This window comes from Cyphomyrmex costatus, unplaced genomic scaffold (genome assembly GCF_001594065.2).
Source record: "Cyphomyrmex costatus isolate MS0001 unplaced genomic scaffold, Ccosl1.0 scaffold35, whole genome shotgun sequence".
Lineage (NCBI taxonomy): Eukaryota > Metazoa > Arthropoda > Insecta > Hymenoptera > Formicidae > Cyphomyrmex > Cyphomyrmex costatus.
In genome coordinates, this window is record NW_017277664.1 from 359,289 (window position 1) to 379,192 (window position 19,904).

At 33.0% G+C, this 19,904-nt stretch overlaps 2 protein-coding genes across 7 annotated transcripts; one reads left to right on the forward strand and one right to left on the reverse strand.

Annotated features, from left to right (window-relative positions):
- Positions 1-269: 269 nt before the first annotated feature.
- On the reverse strand, positions 270-5,631 carry LOC108776253 (uncharacterized). The gene is made up of 12 exons (XM_018542807.1): positions 5,614-5,631; positions 5,384-5,507; positions 4,680-4,826; positions 4,356-4,534; positions 3,768-3,974; positions 3,422-3,643; positions 2,991-3,183; positions 2,343-2,553; positions 1,626-1,932; positions 1,399-1,544; positions 643-859; positions 270-493 (listed from the first exon to the last, which is right to left on the reverse strand). Exons 1-12 carry the CDS (start codon positions 5,629-5,631, stop codon positions 278-280), a joined length of 2,187 nt encoding a protein of 728 aa, XP_018398309.1. The 3' UTR covers positions 270-277.
- Positions 5,632-8,912: 3,281 nt separating this feature from the next.
- On the forward strand, positions 8,913-19,579 carry sqd (RNA-binding protein squid). 6 transcript variants are annotated; one of them, XM_018542921.1, is made up of 9 exons: positions 8,913-9,171; positions 13,410-13,450; positions 13,703-13,830; positions 14,069-14,215; positions 14,312-14,443; positions 14,812-15,073; positions 17,292-17,363; positions 18,430-18,547; positions 18,933-19,014. In XM_018542921.1, the coding sequence occupies exons 1-8, from the start codon at positions 9,041-9,043 to the stop codon at positions 18,492-18,494; spliced, it is 978 nt and encodes a 325-aa protein (XP_018398423.1). In that variant the 5' UTR covers positions 8,913-9,040; the 3' UTR covers positions 18,495-18,547; positions 18,933-19,014. The 6 variants fall into 6 exon arrangements, with proteins under 6 accessions (XP_018398423.1, XP_018398421.1, XP_018398422.1 ...); XM_018542919.1 differs by lacking the exon at positions 18,430-18,547 and having other exon boundaries at positions 18,933-19,579; XM_018542920.1 differs by lacking the exon at positions 18,430-18,547 and having other exon boundaries at positions 14,812-15,031; positions 18,933-19,579.
- The last annotated feature ends 325 nt before the right edge of the window (positions 19,580-19,904 follow it).

Sequence of the window (19,904 nt, forward strand, 5' to 3'; positions counted from 1 at the left end):
CTCTCTCTCTCTCTCTCTCTCTCTCTCTCTCTCTCTCTTTACATAAAATATCTAAAATTAATAAAATTAATGTATAAAATATTGAAAATTGTACAATTGTTTCTTTCTATTTATTTCTCACAATTTAACATATAAATACAAAGGACAGTAAAACATAAAATATCTTTTATTACGATTTCACTGTATTAAACTGTTCAAAGTAATATACAACATTATGATATAACAGATAAAAACATATTCTTAGTTTCTGAATTTGCACCCAGGTCATCCTCGCTTTTTATAAGCACAAACTCTTTTTGTTTTCTTGTAACAGATGCAAAGCGCATAAGAAGGCTCGATAATTGAATTCCAAGCGGCCGTTTTTCTCAATGGAGAAACATTTGTGTACAGCATCCAACTCGTTGTTATTGATGAGCTCTAGCATTCGTCTAACAGACAATGTTCTGACTAAGCGTCCTTTGGAAACCGTGCCGGTATTCTCTTTATCATAATCCTAAAGAATGTGCATTTACTAAGTTTTTTTTTTATTGTTTTTTTCCTCGCAAAAAAGAAAAAAAGAAAACATTTTAAATAATAAATAATTATCTCTTAAATAATTGTATTGTGTATAACATAACATACCCTAATCACAGCTGTACTCACTTTGAAAATCTCCTCCAGATTTGGACTCTGCACTCGGCACAGTTTATCCATCGCGATGGATACCTTCTGTCGCTCGTCAAAATTCAGGAACGTTCTGCTACTCGCCTCGGAAGGCACATGTTGTAGGGGAACCACAAGAGGAACTTTTTCCAAACACCCGGTCGCTACGGCTTCTTCCACAATTGCCGCGAATTTGGTGTACTCAACAAAATCAGATCTTCAAAAAGAAACATGATAATCGCGAAATAAGAATGTTAGTTAAAAAAGAAATATATGACGATATAATTACAATTTTATAAAATTAAACGATTTCTCTATAAAGAAAATTAATATTAACTGAAATATTTAAACATGTTCAATGAACGCTTGAAATGCGTCTACTCATATGTTTTATGATGTATAAAAACATACTTTAACATAATAAAAAATTATTAATAGACATAAATAGATTTGATAAATGCTTTTAATACATTTTTATAACATTCATTAAATAATTTTAAAAACGTATCAAATTTTAAACACATATTTTTTAGTTTAAACGTTTAAAATTTATTTTTAATGCGTATTAAACGTATTAAACGTATTTTAAATGCAACTATATTGCTTGGAAAATAAAATTTGCTTAAGGGATTTTGACTAGAAATCTGCTTTAACCTTCTTTTCTTTTTTTTTTTAGTTTATATGCTCATTATTTCTATTAACTGATTTTATTTTCTTAAATTAATGATTCTTATTGTCAATATTATATCTCCATACTTTAGAGGCGCCTGAAAAAGTTTTGTAATCGTGTCTATTTCCGCAATTGTCAAACCGCAACGAAGCTGATCTAGACCTCTAATAAAATCGATCTTTGAAATGACAAACTGGTTGTGCCTATCAAATTGACGCATGAATTCAAGAACCTACGTGTGGAAAAAAAATTAGCAAATTAATTCTGATTCGATTCACTCCTCTTTAATCAATAAAAAACAAATATAAATTACTTTAATTCTTTCGCGCACAACTTTAGCTTTAATTTTAGCCAAAATCAATACAACGTTGGTCTCATCCTCGTGAGGTTCAAATGGTGGTCTTTCAGCGTTAAGTCTCTTCTTGTCCTCCAACATGCTATAATATAAAGGCTCCACGATTGGCTGAAGTTCTATTTCCTGTAGAAATCGAGTGTAGTTAAAACCCATATCGTCGTTGTATCTTTTTTCCAGAGCAAACACTTCCTCCGGAGACAAGAGTATCGTCACTGTGGTAAGGACTTGTCTGAATTGTGTTCGCGTTACGTGACCGCAATTGTGCCTGCAAATGTACAATATAATTGATTTATTAAGTACAAAAGTTATTTATACCTTACGGTATTATTAATGACATATTTTACAATAGTTGATAGAATATTTCGTTTAAATAACAATACGTTTTGATCGAAAATTAAACATTTGTCCATGGCTATTTTCCAAGCAATTTTAATTTAAAATATTATACTCTCATATTTATTTTCCAAAAGTATATGTAAACGTATTAAATAAATCATATATGCTGATTATAATAAAAGTTACAATAAATAAATGTTTCTTAATAACTACTTAATTATAACTTACTGTATTAAATACATTGAAAAATTTTTTATTTAAATTTGTCGTTAAAATATTGTATAGATATATACGTCAAAATAAACCATTCCATTAACGATTATTTAAAAATAAATATACTTGTCGTAATCCTTGAAAAATTGCTTCAAGAGAATTCTCCTTTCTTCGACTCGCTGCTTTACTCTCTGCAAAATATCTTCACAAAAATCTCTTATATTTTTCGGCTGGCATTGCCAATTCGACGTACCCTTTCGAGGTAATTCAACTATTTCTTGAGGTGGTGATTCCACTTTTAGATTTGGCAATTTATCAAGTCCTTTCACGGTGAAAACTAAAAATAAAAATGTTACAATGGTGAAGTGTAAGAACGGTGGCACCCGTATAAGAAGAAAATATTAAAATATATTAGAAACAAACATTATTTAAATTAGGATTTATTTGCACAATAAAATTACAAAACATATATTTTTTATTTATTTCACATGTACATAAAAAGTGGTTATCTTATTTTAAAAAATATTTTTTGAAAAATTCATTTGCCGTATTTTAATTGTACATTATTGTAATTGCATTCTTATTGTATTGTTAATTGTCAATAAATTGTGAATAATTTTTATATAAATAATCTGCACATTATTATAAAGAATACATTTAAAAAAACATTTTATCTCGTATTAAGAGAAAGATAACATAATTAAAGCAAGAAAAGCGTCTGTTCTCAGGATATATCACTAAAAACGTTTGCATTTATTTTAGATACGTATGTACCCTCATCTATATCATCCTGGAATATGCGCCAACATATGCGATCGGGATCATCTGGATCCTTGTAAAGCTCGATTAAGGCATCAATTTCTGGTTCAATCAGCCACAGATGGCCCAAAGACGAAATCTGAAGCGCGTCCAGCGATCTCCGAAATTCTGAGATGGTCACTCGACCGACATTCAAATATTCGAAACCCTATATGATAACCCAAATCGTTCTTAATCGACGGATTAAACCGTGAATATATCACGCTCATGATGATAGGAGTGATAGCGAGCGAGCTCGTTACGCGTAATGACTCGTTGATAAATCCGCGCGCATATGAGAATTCAGCATACGTGATAACATTAATTAGATAATGTTATCACGTATGCTAAATTCTCATATACATAACGAAATTGGACATACACATAATGAAATTGAACGCGATAACCTTGAAGAACTCATGGATTCGTATGCGACGCTCGAGAATATGCCTCTGGATGCGTTTTATGACTTCTAGCGCAGGCATCGCCTCCCTCGTCTGTTCCATCACCGGATGGAACACCGTTTGCTTATCGAAGACTTGACTAGGTATGATCTTACCAATTTCCGGTCGTGGGAGTTTCGGCAGCTCGGCCGTAATTATTCGACCGGGAAATTGATCGAGCAACTCCTGAGAAATGTAACATTAAAAAAATACATATTGTCCCAATTTCTCCTTATATATGCATTATAAATGTTATTACGTAAAAATTATGAAGAAACAAAAATAAGAAAGATTCTACAACTGACAATACCCCGCTGAGATCCACCATTCCATATTCCTCTAAATAACGTTGAACTTCATCAACAGACTTCATAAACGCTACATAATTTACAGTATAAGCATTTTTGGCAAATCTCTTTACGAGTAGGCGAAACTCCTCGGCGCCAAGGACGATGCCCAGAAATTTTAAAATTCGACCAAAATGGGCGAGAGTGACTGTGCCGACGTTCTTCGCAATCTACAAAGCATCTTAGAATGAATCAAAAACTATTAAACGTCTTTATATTATTTATTTTTATTAAACTAATAAAAAATATATTTTTTTTACAATTTAATTACTTTTTCCTTATTTTTAATATGTTAAATTAACATAAACTTTTTCAGAGGTAAATAAAATTTTACATAATGAAATCAATATTTTAAATAATAAAATAAAATCGACGATGCTTTCTTCACAAGCAAAACTAAATTATTAAAAATTGTTAATGTATTCATATTAGCACAATTATGCTTACCTCTCAAGTTAACACAAAAACTAGAGAATAAATTACAATTGTAATCATTAATATCGTAAACCGTAACGGTTCATACTTTCATAGATGAATTATGTCAAACATACCAGCTCGTAATCTTGAAAATATGGCCAAAGATCAATTTTTCTTTTGCTCACCAATATGGCGATCTGAGTGATAACCAAATTTAATTTTCGCGTTTCCGTACCGCTCAGAACATTTATATGCAGCGGATCCTCCCATTCTAAACCGGTCACCAAAGTCTTGTTTTTTCCGAAATCAGGAACTACGGGAGATATCGCAGAAATTGTTATTATTATTTTGCAAATCTGTATGCTTTACTGATCTCATTTTATATTAAGCTTTATATGCATAAAGATATAAATAATCATATTAATAAATGTTTTCTATATACAAATAATTATTTGTACCACTATCGTGAATAACTTCACAGAACTGTGAATAAAGAATTCGACCGTCCTGAATTCGAAAATAATCCGCCAAATCGCATATTTCTCTATCCGATAAGCCAATCACCCCTTTTAACGGTCCAGTCAAAACGGAGATAAATTTGGACTCTGCAAATTTAATAATTGATTACGTACACACATATTTTATATTTAATGCACCGTAAAATAATCATAAATTTTAGATACATTTGATAACACAAATTATTCAATCATTACTGTAGCACAATTTTAAAATAGATTAAAATTCTGCTAATATTTGCCTATTTAAATCAATAAATTGTATACTGTGAAATTAAGATTTATTCAAATATTATTTGCTCCTGCATTAATTGCTTTCTGCATAAATGTTTGTTTATAACTTTAATACAAATTTTAAAAATCATACATTTGAGATATAAACATTATATATGTATATATAAACGCATCTAGTTATAGCCAAAGAATATAATTTATGCCATTGTTCTGTCATTAAAAAAAGTTCAACAATTTTGAAACATTCTGTAATATGGGGGAATAAGCAAAACAAATAATGGAACTAATATCCGAATTAAAATACATTTTATTGTATCGAATGTCCAGAAATACACATTCCCACACAACAATTACTAACTTTAGAAGTGCTTAAAGCAATTGCTCGTCTCGATGCCAATGTACGATATTTATACCTGATATCAAACAACGTTTGTTAGGATCCAAAGGCTTGTAATACTCCCAAAGATCAAGTCCGATGCGAAACACGGTGGCTCGTATCTTATTACAAGTACGCCAGACATCGTGCAAGTTTAGAACCTAAAATCGCTCTTTTTATCAGAAAATGTTTGGGACCAATGTCTTCCGAAATCCTATCCGCAATTTTCTATCTTCAGAAAATGATGGGAAAGACATTTGTTTTTACCTTCTGTTCCTGTGGCATATTTATACAATTTATTCCGCGGATTTCACGAAAATTTTATGCGACGTTGAAAATGTGTAAAATGATTATCAAAGTTCAATTTAGTATCGAGACAAAAATCGATCGTGATAATGTAACGATAATGTTATCGTGTAATGCTATTTTTCTGTGTGGCTGTGCCACAGCCACAAAGAAAAGTAGCAGCAAATGAAAAATCAAGTACATATTCTTCAAGGGCTACGTTTTTGCTAATTTTTTGCTCTATTCTCGACTTTTTTTATTCACCGTTTATGTCAAAAAATTCGACCCACAGTGTGGCTGCGCTGACTCGCGTACAAGAGTATAAAGTACATTAAAGCAATCAATTGCCGGGATCATATATACATATGTATATATAACTTATTTAAAATATAAACACGCGCGATATATTTTAACACATTTGTAAAAAAAAAAAATGGGTGTAATATACAACTTTAATGTTAATACTTTTAAGCTTAATAATAAACGTCACGCGCATGTAAGTAAACATACATATAATTGCAGAGAAGAATATTTATTTTGATCCACATTTTATGTAGCGCGAATACGATTATACGAACCGCGAATATCTACTTACCATCAGTCTTGAAAAGTAGATGCGTTATCCTCAGAATAGTGGATCTTGCATGTAGTTCACATCCACTTCTTCAGAGGGCAGTAGTGCGCGGCAGCATTTTACGGTTACAGGTTTTAGGTCGTCATGTTCTCTTTCAGGTTTCTCTCTGCCTGAAGCGTTTACGGTTCCAATTTACGAACGCGGGAAAGTATGGCGATCAGTGGTGGCGATCAGTTGCGACAATATTTATTGTGTATGATTATTATAATAATAAAGGACAATTAAGATGCCCCAAATTTCTTTATTTGATCCCAATAGTGAAAGTTACACGTAAATTGATGTGACTACATCAGATGCAAAAAGAGCAAAAAAATCTTATCAAATCTTAATCTTACCAAAAATGTGATTTAAAATGCTGATTGTTAAACGATGGTATTATACGCTCGACATGACCTTAATTTGTTTTATTAGAAGGTTTATTTTTTGTAGAATCAGAACATGCTATTAAATCATCTTTATCGTCATTTAAGTAAGGGAGTGTGATTCCAAAAACTTGTTTACGCATATTAATACAATTATCTTTTTTCTATTCATTTAATTGCATTTGTATTACATTATTACGTGTCGTATGTTGTATGCTGATCAATAGTTTAATTTTGAATAGAGTACCTGTACTCTAATTTCGAAGCGTTTTGCAGCGCTATTTTGACCGTAAGAGCCCCAACACACACTTTTGCATAATGCATAAAGCATGTGCATAAGGAATTTCATTGGCCCATTTTCTTATGCATGAATCAATGGACCAATCAAATTCTTTATGTATATGGTTTATGCGTTATGCAAAAGTGTGTGTTGGGGCTCTAAAGCGGGGAGCACAGACTTTTGCATAACGCATAAAGCATGAGCATAAGGAATTTCATTGGTCCATTTTCTTATGCATGAGTCAATGGACCAATCAAATTCTTTATGTATATGGTTTATGCGTTATGCAACAGTCTGTGCTCCCCGTTTAAAAGGCCGCAGCACACACTTTTGCATAACGCATAAACCGTATACATAAAGAATTTGATTGGTCCATTGACTCATGCATAAGAAAATGGACCAATGAAATTCCTTATGCTTTATACGTTATGCAAAAGTCTGTGCTCTCCGCTTAAGTCCTGATTGATTTTTGAATACGCAGTGTCTAGGGCCGGTATTCATTCAATTCTTATATTCAAGACCGTCTTAAGTTCAATCCGCTTAAGTCCTGATTGATTTCTGAATACGCAGTGTCTAGGGCCGGTATTCATTCAATTCTTATATTCAAGACCGTCTTAAGTTCAATTTTGAGGTATCATGAACCAATCAGACAGCTGCATTAGCATCTTAAGACATTACTTAAGACGATCTTAAAGAACCGATTATGAATACCGGCCTAGGATGCGCACCAAACCAACTCCAGCGCCACTGTGAGAGAAAGATGGGCTTCGTTCAGGAATAACTCTAAGCTACAATTTACGTTACAGTATAGTAAAAATGCACCCAAGAGTTATCTGAGCATAATTCCTGAACGCACTCATGCTTTTTCGCAGCCATCTACGAACAGATGCAACAAAAAATACTATATTGGTTTCCTTACGTCGATTGTTTTAATAATTTATATTACAATAAAATCCACTTGTCTCATATTCCAGATATTTTATAATTTCTGAGAAGTAAATAAACGTGAAAAATCGTAATAAAATTGAGTGGGATTCTCGGCGATCTTCCATTGGTCGATGGTCGAGAACAGTGTCTCCTGGCGATTTCATTGGCTGTGTTTCTCTCCTGCTAGTCGCGTCGCGTGACCGAAATTTCTGATGCGTATGGCGCTAAATCCGTCGTCTCTTTTCTTCCATCCCTTCCTTTCCCTCCTTTACCTCTCCCCACTGATGACGCATTCTCTAACCATCGATCCAAACGCAACCAGGAACGTAAGAATTAGACTTTTCTTGGCTCCCACTTTTTAACTACTGATCGAACAAAAATTGTTTATTTATTTAAAACTTTTTCTACAGCACTATTTACAGATCGGTCTAATGATAAATTACTTTTCTGAAACAATTCAGTATCAAGTATTACAAATTAAACATTAAAAAAACAATCTAGAAAACAAATTTAACATGAAAAGATCTACTGATTAATAGTCTTGAATTTTCAAGAATTTCAATATCCAATAATATATTTTTCCAAAATAAATATAAGAGACAATGAATTCGATCTAAAAGCTGAATGAGTTAAATAGTTTTTAATTAACCTACGGCTGATCGTGCGCCACATTTACAACAAACGATTCAACAGTAAAATTTAATAGACAAAACAAACGCTGTAAGTTCGCTGTTTACATGAATGAAACTCATTCAATTTTGAGTGCTTAATGAAAACACTCACGTATTCATTCACGCAGGGATCAATCGAGAAATCTAACGATGAGTCAAATTTTCCAAAAAAAAACATTCTACATTTATTCATAAGGTTAACGTAAAGTCGTAACGTTAGATCGCGTTTGGCATAGACAATTTGACGTGATCGAATCCTCGGGGTACCGTCGACACGTCGAACACTCCTGAGCGACGCCATGCGATTGGTCGGCAAAGTCGTACGTCCCGAGATGCCTCGCGCGTAAATTGCCGGCGGGAGGACCTCCGGGCTGCGCACGACGCCGCACTTTCTTCTCCATTGGGCAGTCGAGCTGCACGGCTGCGTAACGAGCAATTTGCGACTATTCAAGTGGCTTTGTGCTCACAGTGCATCGTGGTGTGCCGCGTATCGTAACTTACGCGGGTAATATCGATAGATAAAAAAGCAGACGCGATGGCCGATCAGGAGAACAAGGATTTCAGCGATGACATCGCGGAGCAAAACTTCGCGGAGCAGAATGGCGAGGCCGAGAACAACGGCGAGAACAACATGATAGAGAACAATCAGGAGTCGCAAGAAGACAGGTAACTTCCCTCCCGGTCTTTGCTTGCTCGCGCTCCCTTGTGCCGCAGCTCATTAATTGTCCCGGATTGCGCGATCGCTTCGTACTTCAGGCGCGTTGTAGTCTGGCGATCGCGCGAATCGGCGATAACTTCGCGACACAGCGGCCGGGCCGCGCGCGCGCGCGCGCGCGCGGGCGGGCGGGCACGCGTCTCACAAAATGGCGAAGGCGTGCGGTCCGCCGCGGAACGTAATCCGTTCGCATCGGCATGCCAACGAACGCCTACGTTTCGACGACACGGCCTCGTCGCTTCTCCGTGGCGCGCCGCGCACGCGAACACCCATCTTTCGCGGCGATTCTCCATTCGCGATTAGGATCCATTGACGAAAGAAGCCGGCGGCAATAATGGCGGTGCAAGAACGAGTGGAGGCGCCGGCAGCGGCTCCGGAAAGGGCGCGCCCGAGGCGTCGTAAGAGAGAGAGAGAGAGAGAGAGAGAGGGAGAGGGAGATAGAGAGCGAAAGAAGGAACGAGAATAGAAACGACGAGATGCGTAATAATGAATGTCGAGGAATATTCCATACAGCACGTAGCGTCGGTGCTGCGTGAAAAAAAAAAAAAAGCGGAAATTTGCGCGTTTGCTTCTTGGGCGCGCTCCACTTCCGTTACAAACACGTGGAAACCTTTGTCCCTTGTAGGCTCGTAGAACTGAGTTGCTTGAAGCATTGGATGAATAAAAAAAATATTAATAATGTAAAATAATATTACAATTAACTTTAGTAAAAGGAATATATTGAGAAAAACAATGAAAAATCACTCAAGGAGAAGATAATGTTCCAAAAAAGTGTTCCACTTTGCTGACTGCGTTATTCACTGTGAGTATTGAAAATCTGTATAAACGTGAACTATAGATTTTCAATACTCGCGGTGAATAATGGAACGCAGTTATTGCGATGCACTTCGCGTAAAATGTTGATGGACCTTAAAAGTTCTCGTCTGCCGTTGTCTCGCGCTGCTCCTTTTCCTTTACTCCTTTTTTTTTTTTCAGCATAACGGATCTCGAGCTGGATGAATTTGACCAAACACTTCTTTTTCCTCCAGTCTCTATTAATAAACGAATACAAGACACCTGTGTAAATAAAAAAAAAATTAAAAGGATATTACAATTTTGCAATTATGCGCGTCCCGTTTTTGTTTCTCCCGTTATATTGTTGTATATATATCAAGGGGATTTTGCGTTTATTTTTCTTTGTGTTATTTTTTTGTAATTTTAATTTTTGTATGTAATGCTCTTTGCATTCCTACAGATTTTTGCAAATTTTTACGCTATTTGGGATATCTTTTTACAAAGAAGGGTAAGCATTAGATTTATTTCAATTTCACAAAAATATGTAGAATTTTTCAGGATGTAAAATTTTCAGGAAGTGGAAGTAATCTTCAAATTCTACGTAACATGTATTGAAATATAATTATCTGAGAAAATGTAATAAAATATATAAACATATAATTAATATATTGCCTCGTTATAGGACAAGATGCATTTTGGCAGTAATTACTGAATATGAATTTGAAGATGCACCTCCCCGTCCTCCTTCTATCCATAGCTGACAATAAAAATGTTCAAGGGACATAAGTTTCATGTGTACGAAGTAATGGAAGTAAAACAGCCAAATTCCGGCGCTCCACTACGTCTTGACGTATAATAATCAAAGATTGGAATGAGATAATGCATGCTATATTACGCAAGAATACTTTAAGACACCAGTGTATAACGGCGAATAAAGGCGCTAGTTTGTAACTTTATATGTGCTGTTGTTGCGAGGTATAACATTTATCTGTTTTTGAAATTTTTCGTAATTTTGTGTATTAAACTCCTTGTTTTCTATCCCTATCTAGTTAATTATATAATTGTAGTTCTCTAATTGATAAAGAGAAATTATGGGTTCTGCAGTCGATCAATTTTTGCGAACGCAACATCACGAGCAAATAATAATCCGTAATATTTTTATAGAGCCTAAACTTTCGAGTACATTTTTTGGCCAGCCGAGTCTTCTATCCTCGTACGATTCATTGCAGCTGAATTATGGTAAACAGTCAATTGATTCACGATTGACAAATACGTACACTTACATGGGATCGACATGAACCGAAAAACCTAATGCAGTGATTTCCGAGTCCTAATTATTGCGAGAAGTCTACGTCAAGTTCAAGTTCGTCACGTTCCGTCATGACACAAGCACTGGAACTCAAATTAATTTCGTCATATCGATAAAGTCTCGCACAGACACACACTTGCCTGCTGGGTCACGCGTAGAGTAATTTCCGATCCAAATGCTGTTTGGGCGTGACCAAAGCACAAAATCATAGGGACAATGCGAAAATGTCCAGTAGGTCGGAACGCCATTTAACCCTAGTTTATGTGGCTTGATCTACAGGTGATCGACAACGGTTTTCACATGGCGGGCGGCTCACAGGTGGAAAACGTCACCCGACCAGCAACTGATTACCGGCGAGTGACTGGTGCCAACGGTATTTATCACCAGCCATAAATAAAAAATAAAGAGTCAAATATAATAAGTAAATCAGTTAATCGTGTTGACACTGTGCCAAAAACAAAGTCAGAGCAAAAACCGAGCTTGCAGCTCGTTGTTAGAATGCAGAAAACGAATGAAAATATATATACATAAATCAGAAGTTGAAACCATTCTTCCATTACATCGCAATTTGTCCTATGAGCGTTGTAAACAAAGAGAGAAAGAATGAGAAAAAGGCAAATATATAATATATAAACACGTACATGTAAAATATAAATAAATATCCCATATATAAATAAATATCCATCTATATTATAAAAATATGTTGATCGAAAATATCAAAAGTTGTCTATCATTAAAGTAATGAAAAACAATCTTTTTAGCTTTTCGATATAGAGTTGCAGTCTATCCTAGCATATGCCATATTCTTTGGGGCAATCTGCAGTCAGAGTAACCACTTGGAAAAATTAAATTCTTGTTTCCCTTAGGAGCAGCTGTGATATGTCTACTGGAGTTGTCTAACTATTGCTCGGGTTCTCACGCAAACGTCGATGAATAGTTACTTTGTTCTCTCGATACATTGATTTTTACATATATATACTTTTTTCCAAGTTTTCTTTTCTATTTTTTTTTTTTTTTTTACAATTGAACATTCAAATCAAGGTTTCTATGGTGTGAAAAGCAGTTCTTCTCATGGTTGTTTCTTGTAACTTTATACAAAGGACAGATGCATATATCGTAAGCTACCTTTATCAATTCTCATTTATTCTAGGAATGGTATTCTGTATACTCTTGTAATTGCTTTGCATTGTAATTATTATGTTTATCGTTGTAATAAATAAGACTTTTTCTAAATTTCGACAATGGGCGATCTAATTAGCTGTAGATTAAATACGTTTGTCGTAGATATATATATAATTATATATAGTCTTTACATATGTGCGATATTTAACTGAATAAAATATTCCTCGTTTATATAAATCTTTTTTCGATGGTCGATCCAGTGCCCCTTTTGCGAATGACACTACAGGTCTGTTTCGTTTTTTGCATATCGTCTGCATTCAATTTTTTCATACCTTAACACTGATTATTATATAGTCCTTCTAGGGGTCAAGTCGACATTAAAAAATTTTTTTTTTTTAATATTAAATGGGATTTTTAAATTTTGTTTTTTAAAAATTAAATTTTCGTTTCGATCTTAAATCTTTATATTAATTAATACGTTCGAGAAATTCACTTAGTGAATTAAATTCGTTCCGTTGCTTTGCAGGTCGGCCGGGGCTAGCCAGGATTCTCTGAACGATAGGTATTTTCATACTTTTTTATATTTTTCTTATTTTTTTTTTTAACATGTCGGTGTTAAGAGTGAAAGAAAAATTGCGCGACGACACGAGACGATAAGAAGTACTTGGTACTCAAGTTGTGTATCCGAGTAGTAAAAGACTATGATTATTTCGTAACTTGTAACAGTCACTTGCGAAAGAGGCCCAAATACATTTCCATCTTCCGTTTTCATTACAGATAACTTTTTTGCGCGCAGTTGCAGAGATTTGAGAATTTGCCAACATCGTAAGCCCGAATAGCAATCCTATTTAGATGTTAAACCGTGAATTTCTTATTACAAACACATTCGGTTTCGCAATATCAATGATCAAAGACTTAAGACAAATATGTCTTTCGTTCTCTTTTATTGGTTTTAACACTTTCTGTTTTCTTTTTCTTTCGCAGGAAGTTATTCGTCGGTGGTTTAAGCTGGGAAACGACAGACAGTGAGTAATTTTTTCTTTTGAAACTTATATTCTCTTAAAAATTTATTCTCTTCGCAAAATCTTCAAATAATAAAGAGTAACAAAACAAATCAACAATGATGTTATTTCTTAGGACACCTTTGGATGACAATTGTCATGTGAAAAGAACTTTGTACTGAGCTTAAATTATAATGATTTATATAATTATTTTTAAAACGATTTAAATTAATTTTTAAAGAACACTCTTACAAAAATTATCTTCTGCGTTTTTAGAGGAATTGCGAGAACATTTCAGCGCATATGGTGATATTGAAAGCATCAATGTCAAAACAGATCCAAATACAGGACGATCGAGAGGATTTGCTTTCATTGTTTTTGCTAAAGCTGAATCTCTTGACAAGGTATTCAATTTGTAATTTATCGCAATAGAAAAATAATGTAACCTTCATTGCTACTAAAATTTTAATAATATTGTTTATCTTTTAAATACATGATACTTAAATGATGATACTTTAAGTCAGTTCTGCTACTGAATGCATGTGATGATAATTTGCTTTCTGAGATGTTTTTACAAACAAATTTTTATAACATTTTTAATGGATTATTTACCAAATAATCATAAGAAATATTATCTTCCAGATTATGTCTGCTGGTGATCATGTTATCAATAATAAAAAGGTTGATCCTAAAAAAGCAAAAGCTAGACATGGGAAAATATTTGTGGGCGGACTTTCGACGGAACTTTCTGATGATGACATCAAGAATTTCTTCTCACAATTTGGAACTGTAAGTACTTTATCGTTTCTGTATTCTTTAGCTTAAATACCCTTAAACGAACACTCTCTTATCAATACATAAAAAAAAACCTAAAAAATCTTTTAGATTGTCGAGGTAGAGATGCCATTCGATAAAACAAAAAATCAGAGGAAAGGATTCTGCTTCATCACTTTTGAATCTGAACAAGTGGTGAATGAGCTGTTGAAGACTTCAAAACAAACGATAAATGGTAAAGAGGTGAGTATACATTTAATAAAATATTTAAATACTTATTTATAAAAAAAAATCTGTGTCTTTTAATATTTTAGATTATTAACCCTAATATAAACGAATAATTTCGTGTTTTATTTTTCTCCAATAAAGAGATTGATCGACGAAAATAAAACAAAACTTAATTTTTTTATTTAAATCTTATTGTAACTAATTTTAATATAACATTACGTTTATCTTTTACATACATATAAAATGATATTTATATTATCAGTTCTGCTATTAAATGCATGTAATAATATTTATTTTTTTCAATTTTTATAACATTTTTTTAATGAATTATTTTGCTATATAATTCAAAAAATAGCAATAATTATATTTCCAATATTAAACAGGTTGATGTAAAGAAAGCAACACCCAAGCCCGATGGAATGATCGGTATGAGAGGTGGACCCGGCGGCCGTGGCAGTCGTGGCGCCAGAGGTGGCCGAGGTCGAGGATTTGGTCAAGGAGGATGGGGACAGGGTGGCTATGGCGGTGGTTATGGTGGTGGCTACGGTCAAGGAGGATACGGCAGTGGCTACGATGGATATGGATACGATTATTATGGTGGGGGTGGGTACGGAGGTTACGGCGGCTACGACTACAGTGGATACGGTAATTCCATTAACTATTATTAAAATCGATGATAAAATCGGCATATAATTATTATGTGCCGATCATTGTTTTGCTTTTTTCTCGTGTGTCTTGTTTTCCTTCGAAAAAGAAATTATAATTAATAATAATAAACGCAAGATTATTCGTTGTTACCGTCCCAGTGTATTCGGCAGGCGAAAATTATAGACACCTGAGGAAAATATATGCATACTATGACTGATTGAATTTCTTTATCGTGCATTCAAATTGCTTAACTTCCCTTCATTTATCATTTTTTCAATTAATCAAAATACATCTTTTTGTGTATACTAACTTTTTACTTTAATTGAGTAAGCTGAAATGTAAGTTTATATTGTTTGCTTCGTTAAATATGTGTTACTCGATAATACAAGAAATGGAATAATCAGAAATTTTATGTATGTATTATACTAGGTGTGTTAAGTTTTAGTATTAAATAGAAATAGGAATGCGAGTACTGGTTTATGTACAGATTGGTAACAATTTTGATTTGTTCGTATTAACATGTTTTCGACAATTTTACTTGAATAATTTTAGTTTAGTAGTAAACTCCAAACAATTGTTTTGTTAACTTTATCATTGATATGGTTTCTATGTAAACCAGTGACTCAAGTTCAGAAATATTTTCGAATTATGTTCTTTTAATATATTATAACATAATCCGTAATAAATCCGATTATTAGAACTTGAAAGGCTACATATAGAATGAACATAATTCGAATTATTTTCTACTTTTGATCTACTTTTAGAGCACTGACTATTCATTGCATTATGATTAGTTAATCTAATCATTTGCTAAATTATGTTCTTTAACGTTCTACTAACATTTAAATTGTATATACATGTACATGTGTAAATATGCAATTAACAAAGTTAACATAAAAACATATATATAATTGGTAACAGTAAATGTGTGTATGACAATTAAAAAATATGTTTGTGTTACATTTTACAATATTTATCGATATATTATCACATACATTACTCAATAATCAATCGATATAAATATTTTCTTTCAGATAAAATTTTTGGTGAGATTATTTTATATATCGATATGTGTGAAACTAATTTTTCAAACGACTGATTTAATAACTTTTTAATATTTAATATATTGATATAATTGAAATCTTTTCCGTTTATTTCCTTTTATATTTCTCTTTGTCTTATTGCAAACTCCATAAACTTGTTGATTTCGGAAAAATCACACACACATCACTGTAACATCATTTTACATAGGCATATATATAAAACTCGCATAAAAGCGAAAAATATTAACCCATTAAGCGCTGTTTGTATTATGGATCAAAAATCATATATATATATATATATAACCATTAAAACGAAAAATTGGCAATTAATGGGTTAAAGAAACGCTATATACGACATCATTGTACGAGATTATATCCTTCCAGAGATCCTGTTGTTAATCCTGCCATATTTCTCACGCATGACGTTTCATGTTTTTTTCCAACTTCATCTGCAATAAAATAGCGAAGGCTAAGCACATGCTCTTACAACAGTGAGAATGGCTACTGTACTACTTTTGTATCTCGTATGACTTCTGAGATTACTTTCAGGGCATGATTTTAAAAAAATCTCGAATTATAATGTAAAGGACACAAGCGTGGATTTTTATCTACGTACCTGTTTCATTAACTATAATTCCACTCTATAATTTTCTATATGTAGATAAAAGATATTTTTTTTATTTTTTCATTTTGACGCTATTTTTTGTCGGAATATGCTATATAAATTTTAATTTCAACTATGCGCATGTTTTATTTTCTGATGCAGCCATTTTTTTTAGCATGATGAATTTTTTTATTAAATGCATGTCATTTTTGAATTCATACAAACTCCCAAATAACGTGTGTTATAATATTAAAATCTAACGCTACACTAACGATCAGAAATTGGACGAAAAAATCCTTTGGAAAATATAACTCTTTCGCTCTCATAGAATACTATAATAATGCGTTATAATACAAATAGTGTTTATAACAACACATTTCGTAGATTTTTTAAATAATTATTAGATATATATTATGTCATACAAAATAATCTTTATTGAATATATATTTTCTGTTTTGAGCGCCATGTGCATAGATTTTTCCTTTTAATGTAAAAGGAAATGAATAATTGATATACATCGATAACTGATTCCATTGTTTCTTTATACCGTGTGTTCCATGAAACGCAGACGGATATGGATATGGCAGTGGTAATTACGACGGTGGCTACAGTGGCGGGCGCGGTGGCGCACGCGGTAAAGGTACGCATTGTAGCGTCCTTTCCTTTATATTTATATATCTATCCGTATCGTTGTATATTTTAAGTGGCATACATTCCGACTGAATTATCGCCTACACCTAGTTTCTCATGTAGTAACTACGTTCATCCGTCCTTCCTTATTCGAAACTGACAATGAGTCCCATTCTCTTCATTTTTATTTTTTCCTCTGTCCCTTATTTAAATATGCTTTTTTTTTTAACTTTTTAACTATTTGTCCTACAAATGGAAAATGTGTTTGTATGTTAACATATATATATGCGTGCGTGCGTGTGTGAAAAAATGAATACTATAGGAGAGAAGTTAACATTCTTGGGATAACTTATATCGATTGCATGCATAAAAAGATAAATTATGTCTAAATACGTATGTATATCATGGAAGCAAATTGTAACCACAGACTTCTATAAAAAGAAAAGTTTGTAATTATAGAAGTGGTTGTAATATAATTACGTATTATGTTGTAAATTATCTTGTAATAATCGATTTTTACCATTTGTTCTGCAACTGACTTTTAATGTCCGCAAAGTCGGTAAACTTTATTTAAAAGCATAATATTGTCACACTATCATTATGTAACTCATGTCAGTTGTTTTTTTTATATATATTATGATTAACTTTGTATCCTTGGAAATTTCTCCTTTTATATGGAGACACTGCGGTTTTTTATATATTGTTTTTTCCTATTTTTTTAATTTTTTTTTTATGAATGTAATAGAACCGTTTAACAATCACATCCAATGGACCGTTATCCTATATTTAGCTATCGCTTGAGCTAGAAGTATGGAAGAAGGGGAAAGTATAAATTACACAGCCTGCAGCTTACTACCTTAGCCTGTAGCCTCTACATAGATCATACTATAGTTATTCTCTTACATTTATATTTATCTATTACTTTTTAAATAAGCATTTGCGCAACTTGATAGTTTCTTTTTGTAGTTTGTGTTTCTATACATAAGTTTATGCTTAATCTCTTGTAAAGATAAACGAATGATGTATGCAGCTGGGACGATTAGACTAATAAAGTTCCACGTGGGTATATGTTCCAGGAGGTTCAGGCTACGGTGGCAAGCAAAGGGGTGCTCGTCAGAACCAGAGGCACCAACCCTATTAATAAAGGAACCCTCCTTATTTATGACCGCAATGCAATTCGCATTGTAACTGCCGGTGAGTCACTGTCCAATCTCCTAATACTCTTACATCCATCTCTACACTAAATCATCCAAAGATTGTAGTATGCAAAAATAATTTTAACTTTGAATTTAGAAAATTGTAATTTTCTTAAGTTAAAATAACTGACGAATTTTATCTGGAATTATTATTTTATGTTTTGTGTATGCGCAGAATATTTCACACGTTGCTGCTTTTTAATGCCAGCTTTTGTCAATCATTATTTCCATTTCTGTTTCAAATAAATGTTTCATTTGCTTTGCTTCTGTCCATGTTTAATTTATTATATTTTATTAATTTTAACAAATTGATTTGTTATAATGTAAAACATAAATAGAATATGAGTGTGATTGAAAGATTAATTCGTTCCTTTCCTTTTCAGGTATCGCAAGCCGCGGTTTCCGTTCACAATCACATTACAACTCGTCCAATCATTCCATTCAATATGTATCAACATCGGCTAATATTCAGAAAAACAAGATTCGAACAGCATGAAATTTTACAGAAACCGTTTCAATAATATTTTGTTGATTTTGTCTTTGTATATACATATACGCGCTTGCTTTTTCCAACTTATAAAACATTTGCGTGTACGTGCGCACGCATTGTGTATATCGTGAATGAATACCTGTAATAGTAGATTATTTTAATTTTTTCTACAAAACGACACGGCGAACAATGAACCATCATAGAAAAGTAAACACGCAATGTAAATGCGAAGAATCGATTTGAAAACCGAATTAATCGAGCTGTTTATAACGACCGTGTGAAATAATATAGAAGGATTACTTCTTCCTTATTAGTAAGATATAATAATAGGATTAAATAAATCATTTTGTGTACATAATATATATCTCATACATACATTTGTAGTTTTGTTCTGACCTCCTATATGGCAACTTAATATTTTTTCTTTTTAATACACGACATGTACACAAGATTGTCTGAAACGTAGAGATCATTTATACACATAGATTTAAATAAAAGACTGACACATTCATAAAACGGAATTTATCAGACTTGCTAATAGAACTTATGCTTTACCAATTCCGTCATAACATCGTTGTAACACACGCGTGTATAAGCTTAATATGCAAACTGATTATATACTTGGCGTGTGTTACGACATAATTTTGGCTCGATCATATAGAACAGCGCATGTACATTATATTTATATATATAAACAAACTCATTCTAATACGAGAAGATTGTCACCATACAATTTTTAAAGTACATCAGACGATATTGTATTGAAAATACAATGTTGGAATTATGTATTTTTGTCCGAGTACATACTGTTCTGATCTTATATGTCTTACAAAAGTATTACATTATATAAATTTAAAGGGATGGT

Excerpts from the sequence above, each read along its gene's own strand:
- LOC108776253 (XM_018542807.1), bottom strand. Across the intron at positions 4,535-4,679 it reads TGAAGTTATTCACGATAGTG|TTCCTGATTTCGGAAAAAAC; the intron begins GTACAAATAATT and ends TATCTCCCGTAG. Across the intron at positions 860-1,398 it reads CTTTTTCAGGCGCCTCTAAA|ATCTGATTTTGTTGAGTACA; the intron begins GTATGGAGATAT and ends TTCTTTTTGAAG.
- sqd (XM_018542919.1), top strand. The coding sequence starts at position 9,041 with ATGGCCGATCAGGAGAACAAGGATTTCAGCGATGACATCGCGGAGCAA. Across the intron at positions 13,451-13,702 it reads AAGCTGGGAAACGACAGACA|AGGAATTGCGAGAACATTTC; the intron begins GTGAGTAATTTT and ends CTGCGTTTTTAG. Across the intron at positions 13,831-14,068 it reads AAGCTGAATCTCTTGACAAG|ATTATGTCTGCTGGTGATCA; the intron begins GTATTCAATTTG and ends ATTATCTTCCAG.